General features: G+C 47.7%; 2 protein-coding genes across 3 annotated transcripts in view; both read right to left on the bottom strand.

Moving 5' to 3' along the window:
• LOC136749167 (Krueppel-like factor 15) overlaps nucleotides 1–405 on the bottom strand; it is a 9,504-nt gene extending 9,099 nt beyond the window's left edge. The window contains exon 1 of the mRNA XM_066703165.1: nucleotides 280–405. The gene's annotated coding sequence lies outside the window, so the exon portion shown is untranslated. The remainder of the gene's footprint in view (nucleotides 1–279) is intronic.
• Nucleotides 406–4,004: 3,599 nt separating this feature from the next.
• On the bottom strand, nucleotides 4,005–16,941 carry slc45a3 (solute carrier family 45 member 3). Of its 2 annotated transcripts, none has more exons than XM_066703163.1 (5): nucleotides 16,885–16,941; nucleotides 9,299–9,870; nucleotides 8,161–8,973; nucleotides 7,341–7,606; nucleotides 4,005–6,756 (listed from the first exon to the last, which is right to left on the bottom strand). In XM_066703163.1, exons 2-5 carry the CDS (start codon nucleotides 9,438–9,440, stop codon nucleotides 6,361–6,363), a joined length of 1,617 nt encoding a protein of 538 aa, XP_066559260.1. In that variant the 5' UTR covers nucleotides 9,441–9,870; nucleotides 16,885–16,941; the 3' UTR covers nucleotides 4,005–6,360. The 2 variants fall into 2 exon arrangements, with proteins under 2 accessions (XP_066559260.1, XP_066559259.1); XM_066703162.1 differs by lacking the exon at nucleotides 16,885–16,941 and adding an exon at nucleotides 14,013–14,143.
• Between the last annotated feature and the right edge of the window lie 2,699 nt (nucleotides 16,942–19,640).

Raw genomic sequence — 19,640 nt, 5'->3', positions numbered from 1 at the left:
TGGAGACACTTCTGCTGGACTCCGGTGCCGCTGAACTCTAGTAACCTCGGCCACGGAGCGCCGCTTCCCCGACCCGGGACACGACGCCAGCGGACACTGATGCGCAGCGACGTGTCCGTCACGAACCGCTCGGTGTGCGTGTGGGTCCCCCTCGGTGGCACAGCGACGACCGCAGCTCCTGAGTAACTACAGCACAACTAGCACGGTGCGCACGAACACTGCCAGGCGGCTCTGGCCGCACATGGAGCGGTGCTGACGCTCAGTCTCCCGGGAATGTACCTGCGGTGCTGGGGATCGACGCTCCCCTCAGTGGCCTGTGAAGCGCAGCTCTCCGGAGGTGCAGACTCGCTCGTCGGCCCGCGGAGGTCGCGCCGCTACGGCTCCATGTTGGCATCCCGTCCCGGCGGGGGGGCGCGTCACATGACGCCCGGGGGCTCGCATTCGATACCTCGGCGCCCATTGGCTGAGCTGGAGGGAGGCTCGCCTCGGTCTCCCGGCTGCCATTGGTCTAGGCGGTCAGGCGACACGCCCACACGGCCTGCGTGACGTCAGCCTGCTCTACTTCCGCTGCTCGGCGCCCTCGTGGAGCATTACTATGAGAGAGCATGTGATGACAATAATAACCAGCACCGTCATCATCTTCATCGCAGTCCACCATAATCACACAAAGGCAGCTATTACTACTGCTAGTAGTGTTTGTTGTTATCATTTCGTGAGAAAGTCTTCTTTTGGGTTTGTGTATAGGATAGGATCGGAGTTGTGGTGAAAAAAACCACCACATCAGTTCAGCTGTAGAAGCAATCCTCTGATCATGTGGGTTTTGTGGTACTGTAGTGTTATATAACAGTGTAGTGTAATATACAATAGTTTAGTGTAGTGTTCATACTGTAGATTCCAGTGTAGTGTAATATACTGTAGTATTGTTACATACTGCTACATTATCCTTGTTTCTGACTTACATATAAACCTTGTACTTTAATAGACTACTGTCATTTACACTTACATGCCTGCTTCTATAATATTGCTACTAACCTACTTTCTGTCATATACTATCACTAATATATAATACTCTGATCTCTACTACTAGGTCTACTACTTGCACTAACCTACAAACATCACAGAGAGCAACTTGTATACTACCATACAAAATAGTACATATTGAAGAATATATTGAGCAAAACACTTTTAGACAGAAACAAGGCTAGAGTCAATCAAAACCTTGACACACCTGTGAATCGCAAGTTGTATCGCATTGTTAAATGATAACAAGTAGAAAATGGCTCCTAGCAATAAATTACACTGTGATGGGGTACAGATTTGTTAGATCACTGTTTTGATTCGGTTTAGCCCAAATAAACTTTAACTTCTTCTTCTTCTTCTTCTTATTATTATTATTATTCCACTTCACAAACACTCCTGCTATGATGTGAAATATCCCAGTAATGGACCGAAACAAAGCGTTCACCATCGACCTTATTACAGTCACACAGTGACACACTTATACTTTAACTACAGTGGAAATTGCCACGGGGTGTGTTACTGTCTTGGCCTCATGCACCTGTTTAACCGGTCGGACAGCCTTTCCCTGCCTGGCACATGGCACAGTTCCTTCCACAGAACACCCATAAAAAAATAAACTATGTAAATATATATTTTGCACTTGTTCTATTGTCTATTCTATCCCTCACTCCAGGGGTTTCTCTGTCATGTGTGATTGCTGGAGAAACAGAGAGAGAGATTTCACTGCTTGAGTTCCTCCCTTTTCTGCTGTGGTGAAGCACCTAATTCTATGGATTTAATCACAACAGTTTGAGAAACCGGTCCCTAATTGTTCAGTTTCACTGGCCCATGGAGAGCACCCGTGGAAGAATCAGTCACTCAGCTGGTGTGTGTGAACAGCGAATCTGTTCACTGACAGATAGCAACACAAGGGTATGACAATTCCAGCTGCACTGAGCAAATAAAAACAGTTCCCAATACACAACATATGTGCATGGGAAGAATACACGTGTGTTTCAGTTTATAGGTACAGGATGTTTGATAAGACCAAAGGCAAACATCCTACCCTTCCCTTTAAATCAATAACCCCCTTTTGTTTTATTGAATATGTATTGGATTAACATCCTAATATTGGATTTAGGATGGTGTTCACTTTTAGGGACCTGTTCTGCCCACATCTGACCAGCAGTCAGGCCCAGCTGACCACCTGGCACCAAGAAAGCAACCATTAATTAAACATGGTCCCTAAATGGAAATTCATTAAGCAATTTTTGAATTTGTAAACCAGAGGGATTTTAGTTCAAATAAAACATTACAGCGTAGGTGTGTGCATTTGTGCAAGGTATGCTATACATGTTTGCCCTAGGCCAATTATTAAAAAAATAAAACTGATCCTGCATTTAAGAATAAAATAAACAAATAATATACACATTTAGTTCATGCTTCTGAAGGATGTGTATTGACACTGTGTAATGGGTGTTTCAGGTGTCTGTGGCGTGCTCTTTGTCATCTGCAGTCCGATCATTGCACTACACCCCCAGGAGCGCTGCAGCGGGTGTCTTTTCAACCCAGGGTGTGTTTAAAAGCAGCTCTCAGCAGCATTGCAACACACCCCTCTCTGACAGCCCAAACATTGCACAAAGGCCTTAAGCCAGGTTTAAACAGGAGGCTTAAGCCAGTAAGCAGCTGTGTACACTGATCTCCATCCTGCGTGCTTTGCTTAGAGAAGAGAGATGGCAGCACAGAAGTCAGCGAGCAGCACTCAGGTGCAAAGGAACTGGCAGAGCTGTGTCGACTTTTTCATCAGAAAGTTACTCACCACCCCCCCCAACCCCTTCCGCCTCTCCCCCAGGCCCAGGTGGAGTTTGTTGGTGAAATATCTCCCCCCCAAGCTGGGCTACTGTAGTTACACCCTCTTGCTAATGAGGGAGATTGCATTGCATGGATTCCGGAGCATGATTCATGCAATCTAGTGGTGGCGTCACTCCGAGACCGACGGCCTCTTTGGGGTCAGGGGGTGTCACTTTGTATCAGTCCTACTATTGTACTTTTGCAGTGCTTAAACAGCTTATTGTGTAAACTGTAAGTCACCTTGAATAAGGGCGTCTGCCAAGAAAGTAATATGAATAATAAATCGGAGGGGAAAGATTTCCCACACTTGCACTCCCTGTCGAGGTCTGCGGAGGCCAGGGCTGCATGTGGGGCCTCTGGTCTTACTACCCCTGGCTAAAGAAGCTCCCCGCCAGTCTGCAGTCTTCTAGTTCCTGGAAGCTGATTGCACAGCTGCACCACCTACGCTGGGGAGAGCCAGCTGCTCAGAAAATGAGTTTCAACTTGTCTCCGGGTCCCAGTGGGAGCAGCCCCAGTGTGCAGCGTGCGCGAGACTGGGGGCTCTGGGTGTTGCTGGGGGTCATAGTGGGCTTGGTTGGCTCCAGGCAAGGTGTTAGATGTGAACATCTGCCCCCTGGAGGATGACCCGGAAGCGTTACATATATAGATATTTAATAGTGTATATGTATCTGTGATTTATTTCATTTTCAGTTCTGTAAAATGAAGTGTCTGCCTTAATGTCAGTTTCAAAAATGTAATTCGGCAATGCTTTGATTAAATAAATAGTGAGTATTTGCACCCTCGTTAAAGCTTTTCAATTAAATAAACCAACGTTAAAATAAATATGAAAGTTTTAGATAAGCCCACCTGAGTAAATAAGTACATTAATTAAGTAATTGGAATTTCCTGTTGGAGAAAAAACCCAGCGCTCACTGTGTAATTCGGCAGTGTGAAAGTGGGAACACGCCAAGCTGCATCAAGGTCGCCCTCCTATGGTTAATCTGAAGACTACAAGCTTGGGGCCCCTATCTTCAGTGATTCAGTGTGCCAAGTGAAGGTGAAGGAATGCTTTGATTAAATAAATACTGAGTATTAAATTAAATTAACTTAAATAACCCAACGATCATTGTCATGCATTTTAAATTGCGCCAGGTCTGCAACATGAAGGACTGCACTCCAGTTCTCATCTCTCTGTTTATTCATTTCTTCACAAAACAAATTCCCATTAACAGGACATTGGCAACAGTCAATGTTTTGGCAAAAGTCTTCATGTTTTAAATGTCTGTGCTATATAGAGAGACATAAATATTATATATATTATATATTATTAATCACCCTGCTTCCATTGTTTTCTTTCAAATATATATTCCATAAGGCACATAGAATTTTAGGTAATAAATAATATTTTTCTCAACAAATCTCCATATAAATATTGCATATATTTCCTTCTCAACACAGCATTATTTCCCCATAAAATACATCTTAAAATGTATTGAACTGTTCTTCTAAAAATATATATAAAATACAGAAAATACCCCACATTCCCCTTCAAACACAGATACAACCTCACAGTGTTCACGTTATACAGTATCTACCCTACAGTCTACCGAGTTGAGTAGAAAATGCAATATAGGGAAGATCTTTAACTTGGGCTTTTCACACAGTAAACCAGGGGGTCAGACTCCAGTCCTGGGGGGCCGCAGTGTCTGCTGGGTTTCGTTCCAGCCCAGCTCTTGGTTCCTTAATTGGTCTAATTAAACAATGAACTGGATGAATTGAACACCTCTCTCCAGACTGTGAAATGTTCTGTGGGTTCAGTGTTTTGAGACATCAACACATTGTAAGATATTGACTATAAAAATAAAATATGAAAGTTTTAGATAAGCCCACCTGAGTAAATAATGACATTAATTAAGTAATTGGAATTTCCTGTTGGTACAAAAACCCAGCAGACACTGCAGCCCCAGTGGAGTCTGACACCCCTGCAGTAAACAGAGCTACTCAATTCTGTGAGTTTATTCTTGATCTGATAAATGTGTCTTCACTGTGAATATAAAAGAGTGACAGAATTGTTTGTTTGTTCTGATATTTTCCAAGAATGCCACTCTTCCATCTGTTTGTGCTTTATTCCTCAGAGCTTTGTAATTGCATGGGTGGATTGGGTCAAGAGTCTCTGTTTCACAGCTCTTATATGGTGGCCAGCTATGAATACTATCAGAGTTTTGGGGCTGTAATCCAGAATTAGGTTAGTGCTTCTCAAATGTTCTGTGACAGGTACGAATGAGAAATGTAAACCTCTGTCACTGTAGGTCAGGGGTGTCCAAATGCCCAGTTCTTAATGATTCAATTTACTAATCTAATTAATTGACCACAATTACTGTGTTGCCCAGTTGATGGATTTTATATCCCCCCACCTGTACTTGTATCTATTTTTGGCACCACTGCTTTTTAACCCTTCTGAAAATTAAGGTACCTCATTTCATAAGTGCATAAATATTTCTCAGTGTAGCAAAAGCATTTGCTCTTCCCAAGAACCCCACAAGACAAGAGCAGCCTCCTCTCCATATTCAGATTAAGATTACCAACCCCCCCAACAATGATAAAGTGCACTTAAAGTTGTATGACCGCATGTCTGTGGGGGCTCTGTCCCACACACACGCTCAAAAAATAAAAAAGCCTTCATTGATAATCACTCTGAATTGACATGCCTAGCTATGAATGGCAGGCAGTGTGAGTCACTCTCACACACACTCGCTCTCTCTCACACACACATGAATCATGCAATTGTAAACCACACAGTCAAAAGTAACACTCTTACTTTTTGGTAAGAATAAGAATAAGAAAAATATGTAGTTGATAAATATTGAATAACTTAAGCTAACTTTCTGACAAGTTACCGACAGACATTTTTTAAAAACCTGATTCTTTGGGTGGAGCCCCATTACGCTGGCATCTCATGTCCTTCCGGACGGAGTACTGTAGAAGAGTTCGCTGTGCTTTATCACACTGTAGTCAGGACTGAGCTTGACTGGCCCTGTGCCTATATCACAAAGATCACCTGCACTCCTACACAGCATTACTGATCCTCAACACACACACACACACACGCACACATGTTGGTGCCGCTATCATTATGAGGACTCTCCACAGACATAATGACTTTTATACTGTACAAACTATAGATTCTATCCCCTAACCCTAACCCTAAACCTAACCCCCATAAAAAACTTTCTGCATTTTTACATTAAAAAAAAAACATTATTTAGTATGTTTTTTAAGCGTTTTGAATTATGGGGACATTGGCAATGTCCTCATAAACCACAGTTTTTGCATAATAACCTTGTAATTACCAGTTTGTTACCTCGTAAACCACATAAACCAACCCACACACACACACACACACACACACACAAAAACAGAAAAGGACAGATCATCTCCAGGATGTCTATAGTAACCCTGAGATTTCCTTCCTCCTGCACTTTGCCCCAGCAGACTGAGGCCAGCAGAGTGAAAGAGCAGAGCCATCTCCACTCAGCGCTCCAGGTCTCTGCGGTCGAACACCACCCTGGAGGAGAAGTAAATGGCCACGAGGGCGAACACGGAGGCGCCGCCCATGTAGGCCGACACGCTCCCGGTGTACTGCACCACAGAGCCCATGAGCAGAGAGGACACCACCTGGGAGAGTAGGAAGGCGCTGTCCAGGATGGCCAGGTCCAGGCACATCCCCCGGCCCACAGTGGGTGCCACCGCGGCCGGGCTGGGGGGGCCCTCTCTGGTGATGGAGACGTACATGGTGGGCCCCAGCCCCGGCATCCCGCCCGGGTGCCCATTGCCGTGGTACAGGATGTGTGGCACTAAGTCCTTGGCAGACCTCCACTTCTCCTCAGCGGCCATCTTGCTTCTGTCCTTTGTCCGGGGGAAGAACGTCTGCAAAGGCGAAACACACAAAACAGCCGATGTGAGTCTGTCCATGTGGTGCGTCCCAAATACCCTGCCGTGCCATGCTGTGCCGTGCCGCTTACTGCAGGGAACCGTCTACTGCCCCCAGCAGGGGCAGCCATTGATAGCCATTGTAAATTATCCACACAGGGAGAAGACAGTCACACTTGGACATGTCCTCCTGATCCCTGTCTGAGCCAGGGGTACTTAACTGCCTCGATTCTCTACAAGTCAGCCTGGCGGGACTGATCTGTCAGCTACATTAGAACCCCCCACCCCTTATCTTCTGAAATCACCTGCATTCCACCCAGAGGAAACACCTCTGAAAACCACCTGCATTCACAACGGTTACAAACTGTGGCATTTGGGGGGGAAAATACAAGCAAACGAACAAAAAGAAAATGAGGGAACCTGTTTGGGCAATTTGGACTTTTACTAGGGTTTTGCAACCATTTTCTGAAAGACTGTGCACTGGAGAAGTAAAGCAGTAATGTAAGGAAAGAAAAAGAGAGAAAATAAGATTCGATTGCCCTGCCACCTCCCTCCCTTGCAGCCTCCCAGCGCCGCCTCACCTGCTTGTCGTTATGGTAGAGGGAGGTGAGGGTGTAGGGCAGGATCTGCAGGATACAGAAGGGGTATCCGGTCAGAGCCGCCATGAGGGTCACTGTGACGACGCTGCGGGAGAGACTCATCACCAGGGTGGCCAGCGCCAGCAGCACAACGCTGCTCAGGTAGACGGCACGGCGGCCCAGCCAGCGCACCAGCGTTTCTATGCACAGGGAGAGCAGCACCGAGGTGGCACACTGCAGGAACAGCCCCAGACTGCCCATCCGCACCCCTGCGAGACAGAGACACCCCCACACCATCGTCAGAGCAGGACCACTGCATGTCTCCTTTCTTTTATCACAATTATTTTATAAGCTTACTTAAAAATACAGCATATAAACAACACAGGTACTAAACAGTGCGAAATGCAACCATGGTCTGCGTGTCATGCTAAGGAAACATTATTAAATATTAGAAAATGCTTTTAATTGCACATCCTAACAAATTGTTGTAAAAAAGGATTAAGTATGTTAGGAAAGAGGAGCACAGGACACTTTGTCACTTAGCCAACTATGTTACACATAGATTGTTAAGTAATATGAACTGTTAACTATTAAATAGTTTTAAAACATTTTGGAGATGGGAGTTCTCACTAATCGAAAAGGCTAAAATTAAGCGAAAAAGGTAGAGTAGACAAGAGTGAAAGTTTAAAAATGCTGTAAATAAGCTTGGCTTTGTGTTTCGACTTTCAAAACCATTTTTGCTTTACCACGTTACATCTGAATGCGTTACATTGGGGCAGAGGTGTATATTATAGCCCCAGAGGGGGTGGGTGGCTGCGGTTACCTTCTTCATAGCGCAGCCTCTCGGCCGAGCCCGGCGGGGCACTGGGCACCCCCTGGTACAGCGCCTCCCCGACAAAGTCCGTATAGAAGAGAATGAAGGTCATGAGGGCCATCCAGCTCCACAGCTCGGCCACGAACAGCCGGCGGATCACAGAGGGCATGCGCCGGCATGCCTGGCACAGCTGGGGCAGCAAGGAGCGGCAGCCCCTCAGCAGGGAGAGCAGCCAGTAGGGGCGCAGCGAGGGCAGGTGCGGGCACAGCCTCGGGCAGATGCTGGGGACGCCCTCCCGGGATGCCACCTTCCCCCAGTCCGACTCCTCGGAGATGAAGAGCGTTCCCAGCAGGCAGGCGAGGAAGATGAGGGTGAGCAGCAGGAAGATGAAGCTCCGCTGGCCCCCCAGGTAGGGGATCAGGGGCCCCATGTTCCAGTGCACGGCGGGCAGCAGGTAGCCCACGCAGCCCCCCAGGCTGATCATCAGGGAGTACACGGAGAAGGCCCAGGTGCACTCCTCCTCCTCCTGGAACAGGTCGGACACCAGCGCCTCCAGTGGCGTGAAGCACACCTGGCCACAGAACTCCATCAGGCAGATCCCGGCCACCAGTAGCGCCACCTCTAGCCCGCGGAGCGGCACCGACATGGGTATGGACAGCAGCGTGGCCAGGCGCGAGGCCTGTGGGATGAGCAGCAGGCTCAGCAGCACCCCCAGGCACAACAGCCAGATGAAGGGCCGCCGGCGCCCGAAGCGCCCCTTCCAACCGTCGCTGGCCGCGCCGATCAGGGGCACGAACAGCAGCCCCAGCACCGGGCCAACGCCTACACACAGACACGCACCCACAGGCAGACAGGGAGACAGGAGAGAGAAACAAGTTACTTATTTTTCCACTTGTGCCTGTGAATTTGATCATTTCCTAAAGGCAGTTTTCACTTGTAGAGTTCAACCTAAGCTGCTCAATCTCTGCACAGACTGCAGTTCACAACGCAGGTCAGACAAAGGGCAGAACAGTGAATTTCAACACTGTGTTTCTCCAACACAGCGCTGCCTCACAACAGCGGGACAATAAGCGAGCCATCTTTTGAGACACCAGCTTTGTGTCAACCCCCCCCACCCCACCCAGACGAGACGGTGCACCCTGCTCACCCAGGACCATGGTCATGAAGCGCTCCTCCACCCCGGCCTCCAGCAGTAGCGGAGGGACGAACGAGGTCCCCGCCGCCATGCAGATCTCCAGCCCACAGGTCAGCGCATTGACCAGGAAGAGCTGTGTGAAGCGATTCCTCATATTTAGCCCTCGTGTACGTTTACACACACACGCTAACACGCACACGCTAGCACACGCTAACGCACGCACACGCACACACACACACTTCACAGGCCTCTCTCACGGTCTCCCTCTGGGACAGACGTGTGCACACAAGAGGGGGGAGTCCTTGACGTGATGTCCAGTTTAATCAGCCCCGGGTGAGTTGGGTGACCGGTCAAACCTGGAGGCATGTTTTCCATGGCAGTTAATTCCTGGCAGTGCGAGCCTGGTGTGGCCGAGTCCACAGCCCTCTCTGCTACAGCCTGCTGCTTGCACTGCATGCTGGGAACACCATGGCAGGATTATTATCAGTGGAAGTTTTATTTCTCCTGCCTGGCGGGTCTTGGATGTCGGTTGCAGGCTGACCTCCTGAACTGGTCAGGCTAGGAGATGAGCAATACAGGGCACCCTGAAACAAGAGAGACAAACATTAAGGAAACAGGAGAACAACTGAGAAAACAGCAGGCCATCACAGTTCCACTGCAGAAGAGGGAGGGAGAGAGGAAGAGAGAGAAGGGAAAAAACATGCACTGTTCTCCAGACCCCAAAATGGTGACTGCAAAATGCCCTGTCTGCCATGGCTGTGTCTACAGGAGCCAAGGCCTTTTCAGAAGCTCGTCTCCTGTGGTGGATGAGTTAACCTTCTCCTTAGCAGCCGTTCAATCTGCCTTTCAGTACCTGGTCACACTGGAAAGTTATTTTGTTGCTAAAAAAACTAAAAATGGGACTAATACGTTTGTAAAACCTGCGGAATGTCATTCGAATAACCAGTGTCTTCTAAGTGCTTGGGTACATTATTTGCACCTCGGGTAAATGTAATTTTCTCCTCAGTTTAAAAGTCTTACCCTAAAGCATTCCCTAGTTGTGTAGGTACGTGAGAAAGGTACGACAACATCTGGGGAATTCGCAGAACACAAGCTTCTCTGGTGAAATTCATGCTACATAAAATGCACCGCACCCATGCACACTTCTTTCATTGGATTTCCTGACAGTCTAGGTAATCGAAACATCATGAAAGAGCATTAAACCCTTAATGAAGTCCCTGCCGGGGGAAAGAGGATGGATCTGCTGCCGGAACAGCTGCTTTCGATTACAGTGCAGGCCGAGCCCCGCAGCCCCTGCCTGTCGACGCGCGTATCGTGTCTAGACAGTGCAAGGGTTCAGCTGTCAGTGCGACTCTGTGAGAAACTAAACACAAAGGGCTCTCCAAGTCTTCCTTCGAACGGCGCAAATGTGAACTTAAGGTGGTTCACAGTCTCTCTCTCTCTTTTTTAAATATTTTTTCTTCCTAAAGTGATCCTCCTGCCCTCCCCCAGACACTGAAACGCTACGTCAAGTTGTTTCTTGCTCACAGCCTGCGGTTACATTTTGTTAAATATTTTATTTTAAACTTTATTTATTTATTTAACATGTGTGGGGTGTGTGGGGTGTGTGGGGTGTGTGGGGTGGGGTTTGAAGGGAGGGAAATCAAGAACTCTGAGAAACACCCACGGTTCTTTACTGGAAGCCAGGCAGGGTCACATGGGTGTCCTTCGCTGGGCGTAACCACAGCACAATCCAACCTGCCGTAATCACTGCGTGTGGAATAAATCACCTCCCTCCTACAGTTCAGTCCTTTAGAATACAAACAGAACATGCAGTTCTATTTTAATGTGAGGAAGACGACAACTAACTCTTCAAAGTCACAGAAGCTGCCTTTAACACACAGAAACGTGCCGGCCACTGTCGGCCACTGTAGTGCTGCTATAAACAGTCCGTGTTGCAGTTGATAGCAAATAATTCACCCAAAACATCACAGAGAAGTACTTGAGTGTTTGTCTTTTCCTTCGTGGGAGAGTTTTATGGTTATAATCGGTTCAGACATATTAAACTAGACCGACTCTCCCTGGATGCTGAGAGCGCAGATCATGCCACATATCATTGGCATTTCCTTCCAGTTAGCTTGCCACCCTTGCAAACGGTTTGCATGCAGAGTGGAATCATCGCCAGCGCACTCATTTTCTGATTAAAACCACACCGAAGCTTCTGGGAACTGCGGCGCTTATCTCCGCGCGCCTCCTGCAGCTGCCCCTATCTCGGGCCGAGTCATCGCCTTGCCAGGGCTGCGGTGATGACACTCACCGAGACGAGAGTTTAAATTCATTTCCAGACTCCTACGCTGGCAGACGCCCCCCGTCGCAGGTTCAACCAACCGAAGCAGGGCCAGGAGCTGACATGGTGTTTTTAACGGAAAGGGCCCGTTGCCATAGTAGTTCAATGAATGACAAGTTTCCGTCGGAAAATAGAAAAATAAATACACTGATACACACCAATTATATCAGGTGCTAAACATAACAGTAACATTGTTTTTTTTACTGTTATTGATTATATAATTTCCTCTCTACCTTCACATTCTCTTCTCCTGCCCAGACTTATTAAGCACATATTACTATTGTTATTGTTATGATGTTCGTGATGATTACAGTGGATGTAATGAAGTCAGTTAGTAGATGTGTGAAGTCATTTTAATAACGGAAGGTAGGTTCATAAAGAGGCGAGGAGGGGGTTTGTCAACTGGGTCTCAATCGGAGAAGGAGCCCAGCGAGGTTGAAACGCAGGGGCGCTGAGGGCCAGGAGGGAGGGAGGGCAGCACAGTCGGCCTGCTATCTGCGCCCGTGAGCGGAGTGCTATCTCCCCATTGTTTCCGATCACCACGCTCTTCAGGAGCAGAGCTGACAGACATCAAAAGGTAAGGAAAAACAGGAGAGAGGGTGCATGCGTCTGTGTCTGTGTGTGACAATGCGTCCGCAACACTACATTCACTGCTTCCCCAAACACAGGTTCAGGTGTGGCTCACACTCCCCCCCCCCCGACAGTGTCTCGGTTCACCGCCAGTCTGCTGCTCGGAGGGGAACCTCCACAGTGAACCCGACCTTCCTTCTCGAAGGACTAAACAAACGGAGCTCCAACGCCTGGCAGTGTTGTGCCGATATCAGCTGTAGAGGAGAGCGCCAGACAGGATGCAATTGGCACAGACGTTTCCACACAAGAAGGTGGAAGTTGCCAAACAAATCCTGATCTATGTCACCAAAACAACTGTGTTTGTATTGTCAGAGGTGAGTGAAGTTGACATATGATTAATTCCTATAAATAAACCCCCTGAAAGGCATTTAGTCTGGTTTTAGGAATTTCTAGGTAAGAGGCTGACAGACTCTGAAGACCTCAGCAAAACCCAGTAACGTATGAGATGACAGTTGATCACCTTCCTCCTGGTAGTTCAGTCCACAATACACACGATCACAGACATGCACACACACACAGACACACACATACACACACGCCCTGTGTCAAGAAACACTTCATGCTTTCACAAAGGCACACAATATCCTCTCCTATTGTGTGAGCAGGTAGCTTTAGCAAGGTGCCCAGGGAGAGGGTGGGGGTGACAAAAGAGGCAGGAGCTCAAAAAAGAAAAGAACAAAGCTGAGTCGAGGCCGAACGGGGAGACCGGAGGTTCCTGCGGGCCAGACTGATGCGGCTGTGAGGGCCTCCTGCAGCCGGGCCCGCGGAGGGTGAGGCGGCTGTGTGGGGTAGGAGATGGGTGTACTGGGGAGGGGGGGTTAGAAAAAGAAGATGCATCATACCCTCCCCTCCATGTTACTACATCTGTGTAAGATAACAGACCTTTATCGTCTTTGATCACAGCTGACATCCTAACAGCTTTTACAGAGGATGCTGAAGCCCGACTCACAGGGTTACCAAGACGCCTGGTTTCTTGTGTGGTACGGGGGGGTGGGGGGACCTTTGCATGACCTTTGCCCCCTGCCAGAAGGATGAATGGAAGACAGGGCAGAACGTTGGCGGTGCGTTATTGGCGCTCACACCCCCGTACGATGGCGTCACCTGCACCGTGCCGTGGTGTCCTAACCGCAGGACCCAGCAGAGCCCTGTCATTTAACACCACAATTGGTCCACTTTGTTCTTAATATATGCTGAGTGCACATGGAGCTGAGGAATTCAAGCTCAAATCTACCTCGAATCTCCATCTTTTTAAAATAATAATAATGAATGCTTTAATCAAGAAATCAGCGAGAGCTCTGTTTAAACAAAGAGAAGGCAGGAGACTTTCTGGAAGCCAGAGATGTAAAGCTTTGCCACAACTGTACTTGCTGCCTAAACAGATGTGCTCATGATGTACCCTGTATCTATGTGCTAATGATGTTATAATAATAAGCAAAAGATTTCAGATCGTAATTGAAACACACACAAGAAACAGATATCCTTGGTGACTGTGCATCACATGCACACACCACATGCATCAACACCAGAGACGTAGTCACAGTGTGAATAAGACAGAGGGCGAAGGGAGAGCAGAAGTGAACTGAGATTTCCCTAAACACAGGCTTCACATCCATACCGGCTTCTCAAATATAAACAGACGCATCCAGACGGCACCAGGCAGACCAGCGAGAGAAATCCTCACAGGCTCGTGTTCTGGGTGCCTGACATGTCTTCTTTTACCCTGCATTGCTGACTCTCCCTCTCTTGTAAAGGTGGGAGATTTGTTCTTACCTGTGAAACCCCTCTTCCTGTCAGAGATTTATCACCGTCTCCCTCTGTCGTCTTCCCTGTGTCTCGCCTGCGTCGGGAACAGAGCAGTGAGTGACTGGGTTCCCCGGGCAGGAGCAGGCATCTTTCAACACTGTGGCTGGGGGGCCGGGTCTGGGAGCACCTCGGCAACGGGGGGTGGCCACGGGCCCGGGGAGCCAGTCACAGCCAGCTCCCGAGGAGCAGCCCGGCTCCAGAACTGGAATCACAGCATTCCCCGGGCCAGACCCCACCCCCAAGACAACCGAGTGGGAGGGGCAGACAGAGGCAGTGCACCTACAGGTCACGTGTGTGTGTGTGTGTGTGTGTGTGGCATTGATGTTCCTGCAGGGGTTTCATCATTGCTGTTTGGGCTGATTTCTCTTTTACTCCGTTTACTTTCATACCCCAGGTCTGTCACAGAGCTTCTTACACAACCGACGCAGTGACGTCTTCGTGACTCAGAAACAAATTTGCCACTCCTTAAATTCCCGAGTCCCTAACCAGCTTGTGACAGGTGATAATTCCCCTCCAGACTGATCTGACGTGATCTGAGAGTTGGCATGCCCTGCATATTTCGATGTAAGTATTGAAATCAAATTGTTTAACAGGCTGATGATACAACGAATTGTTTCTTATTACGGCATTGGGATACGTTTAGAAGTGAGTTGACGTTATAAGACTCGAGCATGTTTTTAAAGCTTCTGAAGTCCAGGGACTTTTCCATTTACCTTGAGCTAAGACACAAAGCAGACGTCAGGGGAGGAAAGCAGAAACACATTTTAATTCCCTCTCAGATATAGGTCACAGTCACTTTGGAACCAGAGGGAAATTATAAATTTCTGAAACACAAGGAGGAGAGATTCTGTGGCTTAATCAGTGCTTTAAAAACATACAAAGAAACAAAAACCCAGCAGTATCACTTCAGTGTATACCGCAAGTCCAGCTGCGCGCCACGGCTCTGTGTGACTCACCGGCAGCGCAATAAAACAGACCACTGCTTTACAAACACACAGGACAAAGCCCTGAAAGCCCTATCAGACAGAATACCAAAGCAAACATCCTGGAGATGTGAAGCAGGAACCAGAGCAGATCGACTTCTACAGATGCAGGACGACCATTGCCAGCAGAGCTGCATGACACGCATTCAGACAGCAGGTTGCATCTCATTAAAACTCACACGTGTGTCTGTTGTACATATAACTGACAAATACACAAACAGGTATCCATTGAATCAGGCGCTCTGGGTGGTCTGCACAATCCCTGCCTGCCAATGCCAGTGGTCCCCCTGTCATGCACAGGTCTCTGGGACTGGCACACATCTGACACACGCCCGGGATCGCATCCTGGTACCACAGCTGCGGAAACTGTGCAGCCATGGCAACCTGTGGGCCCAGGTATGCTTTAATGCCTAAAAGGTAAATGAAACTGACTCAACAGGTACGACAGGGAGGAATACGAACTAGAGCTGGATTACCGTGGCATCTAATTACAGCAGCCCTCGCACAACGCAGAGCCGGGTTAAACTGGCTTGTGTCTGTTTTTTCCAAATAACCTAAACAGAAAAGAAAAAAAAACATGCACAATCCCAATCCAAGTCTGTTTGAGACGTATCTCTGAATTTTAAATTTTAGGAACTGAACATTGTTAGATTCAAATGTAAAGGTGAAATGAACCAAAATGAAACTGGCTTCAATTGACACATCACAGGGTGGGGATTCTCCATTTTACACTTACAATTATCAGCACCCTTTTCTAGCCGGACTATATTACTCCAGAGCTTTAAAACAAAACCCCTAGCCTGTTCAACTGTTCTCGCTTCGAAACTGAACAAAACAGAAATTGAATGAGACACAGACACGTCCAAGTGCACACAGCTGGTTTAAAAATGCAGTGTATGAATTATTGGCGTCTCGGTTATTGCGCTTAACACTTCACAGCTACTGTGTTTAACACGATGTCGTGTCAGTGAAAAGCAGAAGTTATTTGCAGCCGTGCAGCACTTCACATGAGCCCATGTTTTCAGAGTCAGTGTAAGAATTTTCTCGGCTCTTTTCAAGCCCAGTGTCTGTGCAGATTATAATTCAGCGCCATCCAGCTGACAAGAGCAGAGAAGCGCGTTTCTGCGTGAAAGACCTCAGTGCGCGACCACCATCCCACCCGATCCCACCCGACACAACCACCTTTCAGCAACAGAGCAAATCACAACAGCTCAGAGCAAAATGACACCTTCGCGGACCCGTAATTGCCAATCACCGTCATTATGCCTCGGCCAGACGGACAAAGCGCATCCGCCGCTGGAGACGGCAGTTAAACCCTGCAGGGTCTCTGCTCTGGCCCGAGAGGTTTATTTTAGACCGTATCATTAAAAAGGTCTACAGTATATTTAATCTGAAACGCCATTATTAAGTTTAAAAGACAGAAACTCGATATAGATATGCATCATTTAGGCTTATCCAAACTAACGCTTTCCCAGATGTAGCTGAAAAACATACAATTTCCAACACTTGGATACACAATAGTACTTTAGGAGAACAATACTTTAGGATTGGACTAAAAACAAACATACTTTTATTGCATTAGGAGTGGACTATAAACTGTATATACACAATACTGTTGTTGCTTTATACACACATATATATATATATATATATATATATATATATATATATATATATGAAGCCCGGTATGTCAAGCATCGTTAAGCGCTGTATAGCTGCAATATATAAGTTATTTTCTTTAGTAATATATTACAAGAAAAAGTCGTGTTATGCTAATTTGTTTTTAAATTAAACATCTGTAAAGAAAAAAGTGAAGAAAAGCGAGCCGGACTAGAACCCGAGCCCGTGTGAGGTACCTGCGCGCTGCGGCCGCTCCGCTCCTCTCCGCTCTGCGCGCAGCCGGGGTGGCGTCGCCGGTCCGCCTCTGAGGGGCCGCGGGAGGCGCTGCGGTGCGGGGCGGTGCGGGGCGGGCGGTGCGGGGCGGGCTGAGTGCGTGGACTGCGAGCAGGAGGAAGTCACGATTACAATGTCTGTCTGCTGTTCTCGAAATAACTTTGTTCTGGTTGATTCATAATGGTGAGTGTATTCGTGTTGTACTCACAAATTAACCCAAAGTATATATTATCAGTGTTATTTTCTAAAGCCCCCATACCCAACACAATGTCATAACGCACTTTACTTAGTTTAAATAGTTGTAAAGATATATTATAAAGTTGCTGTGTAAATTATGAATTCTATAATTAAGGTTTCACGCAGGTTATGAGAGAGACAGATGGGGGGGGGGTCACCGTGTAGCTCTCTGTCTTGATGCGGGATTTGCTGCCTTAGCCTGGGCTGGACGTGCTGGACTTGGTTTGTCCTCTGACCGGAGGCGACTGTTGTAATTAGCGGCCGTCGGGCGCCCCAGAGATGAGACTAATGATGATGTTTAGGACGGAGGAGGAAGAGCTGCGGCAGCCCACAGCTGACAGCTGGCACCCCGGAGCGTCCCACACTGCCGCCCCGGCTGACTGTGTCCTGGCCTGCAGGGCTGTGCCAGTGCGGTGTCCACAGCCAACTGCGCCGCCTGGCACGGCTCTACAGGCGAGACTGCAGTGCAGTGCTTTGGACATCACACCGCAGGGCAGGCAGGGATTTGTTATTTAATTTTTAACCTTCCAGTTTGACCTTGGCCTGGCCACACCTGGCTGCCCTCAGCAGTCTTTTCACGGTGCCTGGAGGAGCTGCCCACTTCTGTCTCGGTGTCGAGACATTGCCTTCTCCAGGCGTGCTAACATATAACTCTTTACCCTCCCGGGAGCCCAGATCAGGACAGCGCCAGCGTCAAGCCCCCAATGTTGTGCCTCTGATCTGGTGTTGTGGTGAAATGCATTCAGCAAGATCTCACAGGACGTCAGTCTGGGAAGTACCGGTCTTTAATGCTGTGTGGGGAGCTTGACACAGTCCTGCAACTGTCATCCAGAGTCCTCTTATCCTCCTATTAATGCAGAGCAGTCAGTGTAAACGTACTTAGGGACCACACACAAAGTGTCAGTAAGCGGCTCCACAGCCTTGGACAATACCCCAGGGAACCAGGCATCGGGAGTATTCTGGTCCCTGAAAGGGGCAGAAAGTGCAGGGCACGTGAAGAGCAGCCAGCACAAGTCACGTGGCCATTTTAAGACTCGCTGAGGGCCATTAAGAGTCCAATTTGTAAATAAAAAGGAATTTCCCTCCGTGTTCGAGGAACACAGGATACTCATAGAACTAAACCATTGACAGAGCAGAAGTCAAGTTGGAAGTGTAGAAATCATCGTTTATTTTCACGCTTTCCAGATTTCTCGCGCGTTGTTGAATTGGTGGGGGTCGGTAGAGAGGCCTCTGTTTTTCTTGAATAATATTTCAACTGTTCAGTCCCTCTCCACCCAAGAGTTGCTTGGAAACTGAGCAAACAAGGCAGGCAAAACAGGCAAGGCCGCAGTGCGCGAAGTGTAGCCTCAGCTCCCGGGCAGAAATGAAACTGAGTCAACATGTCCAGAGGGCTGTGGTTAATGTGTAAACAGGGCCTCGGTCCCAGTCCCTGTACCTCATTAATAGTCAAACAAGGGTGTGACACGCTGCATAAAAACACGTCTTTGTGACCAACAACAATGTTTTTACTCCAGAGTTTGTGGTTTGAAATACTCCCCCCCAACAAGCCAATCAACCGATGAGGCGACAACACACATCATACCATGACGTCCGTTCCACCCGCAGGTAGAGCAACAGCAGACTGGACTGTGCTTTCTGTGCTGCTAATCCTGCACGAAACTCTGAGCGACGTCTGAAACCGAACTCTCCAAAAGAACAGTTTAAGCAGAATTATTAATTTCACACACATAACTCAACACTGAGAATATATTTTCACCATTGGAGCAGTGAATAAGAGTACACCTGCCCAGGTCCTCTCTACTGGACTGCAAAATGTGAAACCGTGACACCTAGTGGCTATGGACCAGTACAGCAGCTGTCTGTGTAGGCGATCCAATTATAAACCATGGTATGCAAGTTCCAGAGTTTCTGGTTGGCCTCGTTGTTTGTGTCTGAAATGCCTTATAGTCAGACATGGGTGCTAGCTGTCCCCCCTCTGCCCTTTCTCTCTCGTTATTAAACACCACCCAACATCTCCACTTGCACCTCACTCAAACCCAAACAGACTCCCTGGGCTTCCTAGGTGTACCTTGCGACGGCGGCAATGTCATGCTAAAGTAATAAACTAGTGGTTGTTTCCTATGAGGCTGCGATGGGAAACGTGCAAGAGTCCTGACCATCGCAACACAACTGCAGTTGAAACAGAGTGAAAAATAGGTCTGGAAAACATAATAATTTCAATCGTCATGTTTATCGTCGTAATTAAGCTCACAATATTGCCGTCCCCCTGCACTAACATGCACAAAAATTAAATAAAGTCAGTCTTTTCTTTTTGTTGATCCTGTTGGCAGAGTACACAACAGGAACTCACACATTTGTACATTAACATTTTAATCTCTCACAAAAGGTTCCCTTTTTCTTAGAAGACGATTGTAGCCTATTTTTTAGAAAAACAAAACAAAAATAAAATCAAACTTTTTCACATTGCAATACACAATGTTTA

This window comes from Amia ocellicauda, chromosome 5 (genome assembly GCF_036373705.1).
Source record: "Amia ocellicauda isolate fAmiCal2 chromosome 5, fAmiCal2.hap1, whole genome shotgun sequence".
Classification (NCBI taxonomy): domain Eukaryota; kingdom Metazoa; phylum Chordata; class Actinopteri; order Amiiformes; family Amiidae; genus Amia; species Amia ocellicauda.
Note: the sequence above shows the minus strand (reverse complement) of the source record. Positions and strands in the feature narration are given on the sequence as shown.